General features: G+C 41.9%; 1 protein-coding gene across 1 annotated transcript in view; it reads right to left on the bottom strand.

Annotated features, from left to right (window-relative positions):
• The window catches only part of LOC134879800 (LHFPL tetraspan subfamily member 6 protein), a 39,192-nt gene extending 27,515 nt beyond the window's left edge, over window positions 1–11,677 (bottom strand). The window contains exons 1-2 of the mRNA XM_063906314.1: window positions 11,328–11,677; window positions 9,994–10,511 (exon numbers count right to left, since the gene is read on the bottom strand). Of these exons, the coding sequence (XP_063762384.1) occupies window positions 9,994–10,378 (385 nt within the window). The 5' untranslated portion in view covers window positions 10,379–10,511; window positions 11,328–11,677. The remainder of the gene's footprint in view (window positions 1–9,993; window positions 10,512–11,327) is intronic.
• Window positions 11,678–12,387: the final 710 nt, after the last annotated feature.

The following is a 12,387-nucleotide window of genomic DNA, read 5'->3' as shown; positions in this document are numbered from 1 at the left end:
TGTCTGTAAAACAGCCTTCTGGTTCCTTCCAATTTTCCATTTAATGATGCTAACATACTACAACACCTGGGCATAGATACTATTATGACATTTATGTATTTCAAAAAAAGAAAAATCCAAATTATTTGCAGAAACTGGGCTTCATATGAACAGCTCAGACCCTGGCAGAAAAAGATTATCCCATTTTCACTTACGAATGGATTTAGATTACATTGTCTTGCAACAATTTATTTTAAATGAACATCGCAACACAAAGCATACAAATGACGCCGGTCAGTGTTTGTATTATCTTGGAGCTATACACTGAGGATTGGTGTTTTCATTATGTTGGTGAGTCTATAAAGGCAGAGAATAACTCATATTTAATCATTTCGATTCATCCACACCATCTCCCGCTAGAGACCGAAGCAGCTCAAGCGATAGCTAGAATATGTGATTAAAAAGCCCTGGGTTGAGTCACAGTGCCACTCTAAATCACTCCATGGAAAACTTTCTGAAATATTCTGATGTAACTGTAACTAGAGTCAGATCCCTGTTGCCATGGGGACCTCAAGGGAGCACATGGGTGAGGAATTGGTGGTAGTTGGCTTGTCAGGCCCGGGAGAACAACACCGGGGGGCTCAGACTGGTCCAGACCCAGAATTAGTGCAGAGAGCAAAGTCACTCTGCTGGATCAAAGAGAATCTTTGTTCCCATGCTCGCTTTGAAAAGTAGCCCAACTCTAAGCTTTTCATTTCAGTTTTCTGTGACATTTTGTCTATGTTCAAGCAGAGAGAGCATACGTAGGACCAGCAAGAAATATTTTAAAACTGAAAGTGTTACTAACGCTAAAGTTTTCTCAATAATAGTTGAAGAAAGAAGAACTGAAATCATGTAATGACCCCAACATTAATCCATTTCCAAAGTATTGCTAATGACAATTATCTATGGCTTTAAATCAAAACCACTCACAGCCCTGTGCAGCTCTTTCCAAAGCTTTTTGTTCATAACAATCCTATATATGGCCATCAGCTAATGCTGATCTTTATAAACATATACAAATATGGCTAGAGCTCATCTCCTGTCCTGTTAATAGCTTGCTCTAGCTCTCTCTGAGATGGTGCCCTCTTTGAGCATTCCAGAGACCCTGTGTTATGCTTTCACAGGACTGCATTTTGGGGCTTAAAATACATCCTGCTTCTCTGTCTTACTAGTATCCCTTCTCCGGGCCTCTTATTCCAGAGCACATTAAAAACCTTTGTCCGCTGACTGGATAGGGTAAATGCCTGACTGAAGCTCTTATTTGTTGGGTTTTGTTTATGTCTGGCTGTTGTTGCTGCATTTTTCTCTTCTGGGTTCACAGCAAGTCCATTTAACAAGGTGCTGTCTAACTGTTGAGGCTTGACTAGAATCTGCTTGCACAGGGTAAAAATAGACTTTTGAAGATGAACCAACTATCAGCAGAATGCTGGTGTGTTGCTTCTTGAATCTAAAGGCAACGTGTAGCTTAACTAGCTTATCCTGAGCACCAGAACACTGACCCCTACAAAGCTCTGAGGATTTCTACAAATGTTGACCCTCCCTCCCTCTCTCTCTTCTTTGGGTCTGCACCCCCTGCTGCTGTGGAAACCAGATCCTATAAGGGGAGAGCCCACCCAACCGCTGCTGGCCAGCTGGAATGAGAGTCTGGGAAGCAAAGCAAAACTGAAGTCACACTGCGTCGCCTTCCACCCAAACACTAAGCCCTCCCCATCTCCACAAGTACAGCCATGGGCCAAAAAATGGAGTTTGTTGTTGAGCTTGTGTCAGCCTTATAAAAACCAGGGCTTGCACACTTTTTTTCTGCCGAGCCATTATTACATGCGGTACAATTACAGGGTTGTCATTTTATGATAAAGACGGGATGGGACTGACATTTTTTTTATTACTACACCAAGGTTCCTTTGATGGGGTGTTTCTGCAAGGCTTGAAAAAAGTCCACAATGCACATTCCACATGAAGTCTTATTTGTATTGATCACTAAACAGACTCACACTCACACTCTCAAGGGTCTTGCTGCCTCTAAATATTATAAGCTGAATTGGTAATGAAAAGCTGTAAAATATATTCTATTCCAACACTTTCTCTCGTACAACAAGTGTAGTCTATAAAAGCATTGGATTTAACTAGTAGTGGTTGTGAGGTTTGAGAGGTTAGGGGGGCAACAGAATATATTTACCCTAAATTCTCCGCATTACTTAAGGCAGACAGCAAAGGCAGGGCTTGGCCTCAGCACACGGGACATTAATAAACTCATCCACACTCAGGCACTCTCTCACAAGGAGATACAAAGAGCAATAAATCTGACTTTACAAAAGCAAAGAGTCACTTTCACACATGCAACTACCACCCCTAAGTCATTAACAGACTGTCAGGCAAATGCATGAGCACAGGTGACCCTCGTCCTCCTCTGATCCGATCTTCAGCTGCCCCTTTTACGGCATCTTCATCTGTCCTTCCTGTCTAGCAGCAGGGCCAGATCTCCCAGAGCTGTACACTGACCCTGATCTAATTCTCCCGGAGACGGAGGCAACTCTTTTCCACACATTACCAACCCTGAGAGCTCTGGCTCTTCGTACTGCTCTTTGTGTTACTCCTGGCCTTTCAGGGATAGGATTCAGGAGATACTCAGACACACTGAGTCAAATTAAATGAGACATCCCTGAGTCAAAGTGGCAAAAAGGAAAGAAATTGCTCATCCGTAAGTGGGTAGTCACATTGCCTTTCTCGGACGTAGAAGTTCACAATATATTGTGACTGTTGGTTTGAGTAGGAAAGAGACTAAATACAGGCAATTGCTTTGGATTCTTTTACCAAAAGTACGCTCCTCTGTCGGCTATTCAACACTGCTATTTCATTCGCAGAACTGTCTCCATACATACAGCCCATATTCTATTTCCTTGCTGGCCTGCTATTTGACCCACAAGAAGGCAGCACAAAAGAAGTATTGACCCCACATTCCCCCTCACAAGAGGAACAGGGTATAATTAACTGTAGTTTTAAAAGCAACGTGCCTGTGAGACTGTAAAACAGGGTCTGAATACTGAGCAAACTTCTTTATCCCAAAGGGCTCAGACCCAATCTATCGAATCCATACTTATTCATTTATTCAGCCGACTCATGGCCTCTGACTCCCTCAGAGATACCTAACAGGTCAAATGTGGACTTTCAATCTTCTTCATCCCTAATTAGATATAACATGTGGTGAAGTTTAGAAAAAACGGTTATTTTTTTGGTTTTTCCCTTTTCCCGTTTGTTTTCCGTTCACACAATAGGGTTTATCTGCCACAGACATAAGAAATAAGTCGGCTGAAACCGCATGAAAGGGCTTTATTCTTGTATACCTACCTGTGACTAAAGTATTGCTCACTGTAAGTACAGGCTAGGGGCACTGACTTGAAACATGCCCTCCACAATGTGTGTCACCAGTGATACAGAGAAGCACAGCCCCCACCATCTGTTGAGCATCTGTCTGAGGAGTGATTCATCTATTCGCACATATTCGCTGTTTTAGGTGTCAGCGGAAAACACACAATATGTGTTAATAATTACTTTTCTGTTAGCTTCACCCTTTCTGTTAAAACAGAGATGAACATCCTGGGTAATCATTTCAGGAAACGATGTCATCACAAGAACAATTAATTAGGTTCCAAGGCTTTTCATCGTCAAAAAATGTCACTTCAATTTTAGTACCAGTTAAATTAATCTTAGATGCTGAAAATGGGAAACATAACGACCTGCAAAACATCCTAGCATTGGCATTGTGTTAGGATGCTCATATTGTCATTTAGCCTCTAGCATATACAGTACTCTTAGTAATTTATGATTATCATTCCAATTTCCCAGATGCCAAATGGGTGGTTTTGTTGAGCCATCATCTCATAACCAAAATATATTTTACTTGCAATAACACACAAACAAATGTGTGCTTGCTAAAAGTTAACGATTACCACTATCAAATTTCTATCCCGAATACATGTTTATCCCACAGGCTCCCTTGCTCCCGGTTTTTATAGCTTCATTAATGCAAGGCACGAATGCAGTCACACCAGACACGTTTTGCTGGAACAGTTTTGTTGCAAGTGACAAAAACAACATGATATGCAGCACGCCTGATACTATGGCAGAGAAAACAATGACTTAACAGAGGAACAGACTGAAATAACCCTTCTGTCTGTCCTTTGGTTGCCCAGACTTCCTGTTTGATAAAACTAAATCCCTGTTGATGCTGGGCTTTCCGCCCTGTTTCTCTCCATTTCTGTCGCACTCTTTTTTTGTTTTCATCTGCTCTCTCTTTCTGTCTCTGTCCAAGACCAGGTTCACTCTTTGGGTCACTGGATACTGGCCTAATGTACTTGGGGTTTTTTTCTGCTTGCAGCAGAAAGCAATGTGCACAGCCACAGCAAGTAGGAGTGACGGAATGAGATGGAGAAGGAGAGAGGAAGGAGGGACAGAGTGGTGGACAGAAAGCAGAATTAGGGGAAAGGTGAAACAAGCCAGAACTACAGAGTGAACGAGAAAGATATACCAGAGTGTTGGAAAGAATACACCGCATATTGCCAAAAGGCTACTTTTCGCTGACTGCAAACACCCCTTGCGGCAATGTTGGGAGGGGGTGAGGGAACTGTATGTTGAGCAAAAATAGCTACTGGGCTCAATGAGTGTATTACAGTGTAGCAAGAGGGGTCCGCACTTTAGGTGATCAATCAACCCAGAGGAAGCGACGACCACTTTATAACCATCAGCGGCCCGGAAACGTAAGCAATGGAGAGCGAGATAGCGTTTTAAAAACCATTACACAGGACTATTGTAGTGAAGAGGCCAGGCTTTCTGCACTCAAACATATGGGCATGTGCTATCTCATTAGTTTTAAGCAATGCATATGTGGCAGATGAGACAAAGTACTTCATCATCATCATCATATCATACTGGTGGGTTTTGAGGAGGAAAGAATCCATATTTTTTGGGGACGTAAAAAGGATACACAGCTTGCCATCAGGGAATATTTACTCATCGCCCTGGAAATATCTTGTGATCCTACAGCAATAAATAATGACTATCAACAGACAGGTCCAGGCAGAATATTCACCCGGACACATGAGCTCTTCATCCCAAAGCCTTCTTCATATGGATGTGATTTCATTTTGTTGTACCTCTTGAAAATGAGCACTGGTGGCGAGTGGGGAGTGGAAGCACACATTCTGGGACTGGGCGGAATCCAGCTGGCAAGAACTCACAAAGCCGACACAAGGACAAAGCTCCTGGCTGTGTTGGTATGGCTCTCGAACAGGACAAAAACACTCCTGTGCCAAATAGCCCTTGGCAACATTATGGAAGCCAAAATGGCAGCCCATCTGTAATTTTTCAACATGTCTATTAATATATCGCTTGTGCTCATGCCCTTGACATACACTTTGGAGTCAGAAGTAGTACAGACAGATGTGATCAATTTAATTTTAAACACATGATGAGGATCCTGTATTACATGCTACAGGTCACCTCTAGGGGAAAAGCTACCCCTGTACATGTGAAATAAACCCAGCAGAGTTTTACTTATTTTATGTGTGTATGCTCTCTGCGTCTGTCTTTACTGACACTGCACACTGATGTGGACAACGAGATGCTGGCACAGAGGTGTAAACAGAGCCAATCAACCAGAAAACGAAATGGAGAAGCTTTCCCAGAAGGCAACACAGCCAATTATATGATAGTTCGGATCAACTGCAGTAGAGACGGGTAAGCGAAGTATTCAACCAGTGCAGTCAACAAGCCTGAGCACACTGAGCTATAGGCACAGTCAGAGCATCGCATTGTTTCCCCACAATTATGTCCTTTTGCTCAGGCAAACCTGCCCAATACTGTTTCATCTCATAAATAAATAGCTCACTCTCATTGAAGTTTTAGGTAATTCAGCTTTGAAGAAGAAAAGATTCCAATCCAAAAGTTGTGACACATGGCCAAAACCTAAATGTATTTCAAATAAATGACACATTTTTCATCTCACTCTAAAAGGCCTCACATGGGAGCATCACAAAGCAGAAACGCATGAGAAAACACAGATTTCTCTTATCTCATTTTATCACAGGACTGTCAGAACCCTGGGGTAATATTTATGTAATAGACATTAAATGTCTCATCAATAATGAATGCTGTAAGCTCATCCCACAGTGATAGGAAACTCCTCCCAAAGACGTAGAGTTCTCTGTATTTCTCTGAACAATGACAGACAAAATGAGACCGTATAGATTCCCTTCGGACCACAACCTTCCCTTATGGCAGTGAAATATGCTGTGTAAAGCTGTTTTCCTTTTCTTTTTTTAATACCATTGGGACAGTACACCTCATGGCTCTGCATCTCCTCTGAAACTGCAGCAGTTCATGTCCTCGGCCTGCATACTCCCCCACAAACTCCCTGAAAAGGCCAACTACAGCCTGCCATGCATCATATTGTTTGTCTTGTAATTTCGCCTTCAGTTTCAGGGACACAGCAGTTCAACACTTTCTCAATAAAATATATATGATCTCCTCCAGCCTTGAGAGGCTATATTTCCTGACATTTTTATCAAGAGTTAAAGTGATCTTATGCCACCTGACATTCTCTGCAGGTCAAGGCAATATATTTTCGTTTAGAAATTTCAGGTATATTTTGGAACAACGCTGTACCACTGCCTCTCCTAATGTGACCTGTGATGTTGTTTGTGGGTACAATTGAACCTTGGGAACCTTTGTCTATGGATCAGAGGAGTTTTAACTGATTCAAGTGTGTAGTTGTAGATTTGCAACTGATGTATCTAATTGGATATTCCCAAACTTGTAAAGACTTAACAGTGCTAATCTATGTATAGCTGCCTTAACCTGGCTCTAGTACAGATAACCATTTCTGCTTTTCTTAGCCACTCACTTTTAAAAAAAATATGGCATCCAGCCTTAGTTGTCAGTTTTAAGCACAGTTCACTTAATGTACTGACATTATTTTATCTTAACTCCAATTGCACCTCATTCAAAAATCACCTACATTTGCTTCATTAAGAAATAGAAATATTCAAGAAAAGTCCGCCATGACCAGATCCCGCATCTTACTTTTTGATGCATGACCCATACTTAAATATTATGACGTGAAAGTTTTGTCTTAGTACGATTAAAAACAAAGGTCCAGCATTAAAAACTGACTTGGTAATGAGGCCCCACATTCCCATCACTATCCAAAATATTTAATTGTTGATGTTGAAGACCTGTCATCCGATCACAGGGCCTGTCAAAGTGTCAGGCATTAAGTATGTAATATATAAACAAAAAACAGAGAACAGATGTGAAATAAAAAACAAATTTAAAAGCAGGTTAGCAGGCGACAGCGAATACAAAGTATCTATAAAGGACCATGATAGTGGCCAACAAACTTTAAATACTGTAGTTTTCTTCCCGCTGTGCACAGATCTGCTTGAGGGCCCCCAAAGACAAGGCAAAGCTCTGAAGGGAGGGGGAGGGGGAAATCAAATCCCTAACAATAAAATCCGAGTCAAAAATCTTTTAATGTTCTGAAGCTCCCGTCTGTGCACCGAGTCCGCACCGCTGCGTAACTCAGACAAGAAACTACCGCACAGGCAGTTGTTTAATGTAAGCAGCACAAGGCGCTCAGGCCTTTGATTTATGAGCCAGAACAGTCTCATAGTCTCATACTCAGACTTCAACTCTGTGGCCTGTAGAGAGATTTGGGCCTTTGCCACTAGCAAGTAACTAGCTTTGGAACAACTTGCCCATAGTGAACTCTGGGAGAAAAAACAGCATTAGTAGAGGTAAACAACAACAGTAGTTAATGTTAAAAGGTATTCTTTCAGTAAGGGCTGCTGCTAATGAAATAAAGCACTGTTAAATCCTTTCAGCTCTAATCTACTTCACGGGATTGAGATAAATTACAGGAAATTATAAAGTGGATGTTTTACTTGTTGCAGCCCAGAGGCCCTTGCCTCTCTGGTAAGACACTCTTCATTAGTGTCCAACAATGGGAGCAGGGGAAACACAAAGGGAGGAAGACATTGGCATCAGACAGTGAACGTGTGAAAAAGTGTTGCCTCACTAATGTTTGCCTCATTTACTCACTGTCCCTGCTAATTCACTGAGATTTGATCATATCTCTCAGTACACATTTTGGTATTCCCCCCGCGGTTCCATCTGTCTCAGCAAGGTTCTTGGTTCATAAGAAGTGAATGCAGAATCTTTCAATTGTCAGGTATTTTGTCTTCCCTCTGCCAATTTACCTTGCCCGCCTCAACATTTCTTTGAAAAGTGATAGAAGACAATACACAGAGTAGCCCCCTGAGCTTCCCTATTGTGTCACTTCCAATTAGCCCTTCTGAGACATCTCTGCCCTTTGGCTCACCAGTATTCAACTTAAAAAGAACCACGCTGGTGCCCCTTGTATTGTAGCCCGCCTCCCTTCGCTCTCCCGCCATCTAGATTCATGCGTGTCTGGATTTGTGAGTCCCCGAAAGAGAGAAATCGCAAGAAAAGACAGACAGGGTTTTTGTAATCCCATAACCAAAAATAGCAGCTTGCTTTTACACTGTATGTATGGGGTTACTGTGAGCTTAAAAGGAGCTCTACTTACATTAAAGTGCACATTTCTGAATAAGCCAGCCAATCCTCACCTTCATCATCCTCCATATTATACATCATTAATACTGATGTTACTGAGCAGCAAAGAACTAGGACATGGCACGTTGTGGTGGTGTTCTTCCGACTTATCCCTCTGAAAAACCTGTCAGCTCTGTCAAATCTGCCTGCAACCTGCTTCTCTGTCACATTACTTTTCAAAGCCAAACTGAAGTGATGGGGATTGTAAATAGCAGAGTGGTTAGCCACAGTATGCAGCCCAATGTTTTTGAGTTAATGAAAGGGCTGGAGCGCCGCAGCTTCTTAAACTGGGGTATAGAAACTTGCAGCTTCAGTGGAAGCCTTCCCTCAGACCTCATGTCCAGGGAGAAAAAATTTGAAATACCAAGAGTACAAATAAACAAAGTCTGTGCTGTGTGGAGCCATGTCCATTTACTATAATCAAACAAACAAACAAAAAGACATTTCTGTGGCCAGCATTGCAGGTGGACAGCATATTACTTTTACAAAGAGGAAGAGAAAGGGCGTGGGTTTCTTTTGAACTTTAAGGGGAGCACTCCAGATCAAAACCAGAGAAGCAACCAACATATTCTGGGTGGGCCTAAATTAAGCCAAATTTTCCATCATTTCATCAGTCAAATTGAAAACAAAGGATAAGAACGAATGCCAAAAACCTGCAGCCAATAAAAGTCACAGTAAAATACAGAAAGGTAGAAGGAAAATACTATTTTCTTCAACAAAATATATGCTTTAACTTGTTTACAATAACTGTGCCCAATCCAAGCAAATTGGACAAAAGCCATCAGTAGCCCGGCACGACAGGCAGGAGAAATACTCTGTGAAAATGGTGAAGAAGTGTATTGTTTTTCAGATGCAGTCACGAGATATGATATGTAAACTGACCCGACGTCATTAACTGGGTAACATGACCAACATCTCACTGAGACATTTTCCAATTGTTATGAAGCCGAGTATCTAAGGAAAGAACATCTTTTCTGGGCCGACAGCAGGTTTGTTGTTAGCAAAGAAAAGTTGGCCAGGGGTGAAATTGTCATGCTTATCAAGATTTCTATGCCTCCTTGTTTCCTCACAAATGTGATCTTGTTTCACAAACAACCCTTCTGTTCATAAAATAAATTAATGAGAAGTTAAGCCATTTAAACGCCCCAATTCTCTAGAAACATCTTTATCTAAGGAGTTTAAAGCTGTAGTCTTCTAATGAAAAGAATAAACCTTCATGGGATATGACAGCTCAAAACTTGATCACTTTATAATTGTAAATCGAGGAATCGGCACATCCCCATTGTGAAAGCAGGAGGTCTTTGTTGATTGTAGGTACAAACACAAACAAGATTTTAAACTCACCTCCAACAAACTGGATGCCTCCAGCCACGCGGCCGATGGTACGCGAGATGAGGTCAGAGATACAGCAGCCCATGAGAGCCGTGAGGGCCACCAGCAGGAGGAGGCCACATCCCACCCCCGTCACCACTGTGCAGATCCTCCACTCCAGACTCGGGATGCCATTGAAGGAGGCGTAGCGCCCACACTGCTCCAGCATCACCGTGGCCTGCTTCTCCTCATCCCTCACTGGGTAGGAGCAGCGCCGAAAGGTTCCAAAGGACACAGGCTTGTCCATCTGTGTACCTAGGAGCCAGTAGGGCATGAAGAAGCCAACGCAGGAGGCAGCAGCACACAGCAGGGACAGCAGGGTCCAGATAACACCCGTACATGTCAGACTAGACGCCATGGTAAACAGTCTGCCAATAGTTCACACAGTCACTGGACTAACAGCAGTTATATGAGCAGTCACTGTGTTGTGGGAAGCCTTACAGTGAGCATTTAACACAAGCAGCCTTCACCTGCTCAGTGACTCTGGGTCCCTGTCAGGAGGAGCAGAAGAACAAACAGTCACAAAAAAGCCATCTGTGGGAACTAGTTTTTAGCTGTTGGATATGATGTGAAAAGTCACAGATTGTAAGTGGAAGTGAAGCTATAAGTGCAGCTTTAAGCACAGACATGTCAAATCCAGATAAGTATGAGTATTACTATTTATCAGTTATAGATAAGTGCTAATTGTCCTGAACTATAACAGTTAAACAAAACTGGACATAGCTCAATAACTTACATAGCTAATCAATGTTTTCAAGACAATATTTCAGTTAAAATAGCAATAACAATCAAACAGTCTCATAACAAAATGATTCATGTTATCAACTCACTGAGGGAAATGGTTATTCCCCATCATACATACTCCTAAAAGCGTTTAATAGAGCAGGTAATATGCATAATAACAACTACTATATCCCAACAGGTAGGCTATTATTAAAACAACTGTTGGAGCTACTGTTAAGTTGTGTTTTAAAACATGTTCCACTAAAAGGCAAAAGCATTGCTAAAATAAACGATGCAAGGATGTTATACAGACATCACAGCAAAATACTAAAACCTCTGGCATGTTGATAGAATACATTACCATATGGAATTCCAAAAATAAGCAGCACAAAAGCAGTGCAAAGTGGACTTTTGGTTGAGGAGACACATTAGAAGTCCCCGCAGGACCACCACTACAGTAACATAGTGATTTTTTCGTTAGGGGTGACCTCCCGGAACGCCCCGTATTATCGCAGTGCTCACACTGTCGGAATGTGAATCATGAAAATAAGGCAAAGAAAAGGAAAAGGAAGAAGACAGCTTACATGTTCGGAGACGTCCGCAATAAGGTGCGCTCGGTACTGAGAGGTTATATTTCCATAGGCTGGCTCCAGCTGTGCTCGGGGCTCAAAGCAAACTTTTCTTCAGTATAGGGAAGAAAAAAAAGAGAGACCGAGAAATACGTTGGATTTGAGAATGTAAATCTGAAAAGTGGCCGCAGAATCCGTTCACAAATCACTCCCTCCTCATCATTATATTTAACCGAGGCAAAGATCAATTATTCCTGCGCGGTGCAGAAACGTGCGGCGCTGACTGACTGGAGTCTGTTTCCACATTCCTACTCAGAGAGAGGCAGTGAGGGAGCTCAGAGGGGGCGAGTCCATGAAGCACTCATGGGAGGTGACCATCAATCACACAAAATCCCCACCAAGGGGCTGGACTCACCGCTACTATCATTTATGCATGCTCCTGATGCATTCACGGACACCCAGTTAACAAAAAAGGTGTTTTTATGTTTATTACACTACCCTTTCACCTAGAGTCAATGGTTTTGTCATGAAATTAATTTACTGAAGCAATGTTGTCCTGAAGAAGCATACAAAAACAAAGTTTCTGATATTTGCATGTCTTGTAATATAACGAACAAGAACTTGTTCTGGCATATTTAAACGGATATATAAAATGGCTGTAATTAATTCACCAGACTCTCACGTTGGGTCAGACTGGAGAGTTGGTTAAAGGATTCCACTTTGAATAATTTCCAAGTGGAATATTTCAAACAGTATCGCAGCATTGCCTTTTGCTCGCAATCTCTGTATTACATTTTGTGAATCGTGATATGGATCATAGTGTGTGTGTGTGTGTGTGTGTGTGTGTGTGTGTGTGTGTGTGTGTGTGTGTGTGTGTGTGTGTGTGTGTGTGTGTGTGTGTGTGTGTGTGTGTGTGTTCAATCAGGGAGTAATTTAGATTTAATCCGGCGATCTCTTTAAATTATGGTATTGTCTCTCTTATCTTTTGAAAGTGAAACTGACTCTGATTTCAACCCAATACACTGATAACGCTCTTTAATTTAAGGCTCTAACATCAGCTTGTACAACATATGAA

This window comes from Eleginops maclovinus, chromosome 18 (genome assembly GCF_036324505.1).
Source record: "Eleginops maclovinus isolate JMC-PN-2008 ecotype Puerto Natales chromosome 18, JC_Emac_rtc_rv5, whole genome shotgun sequence".
NCBI classification, from domain to species: Eukaryota; Metazoa; Chordata; class Actinopteri; order Perciformes; family Eleginopidae; genus Eleginops; species Eleginops maclovinus.
Note: the sequence above shows the minus strand (reverse complement) of the source record. Positions and strands in the feature narration are given on the sequence as shown.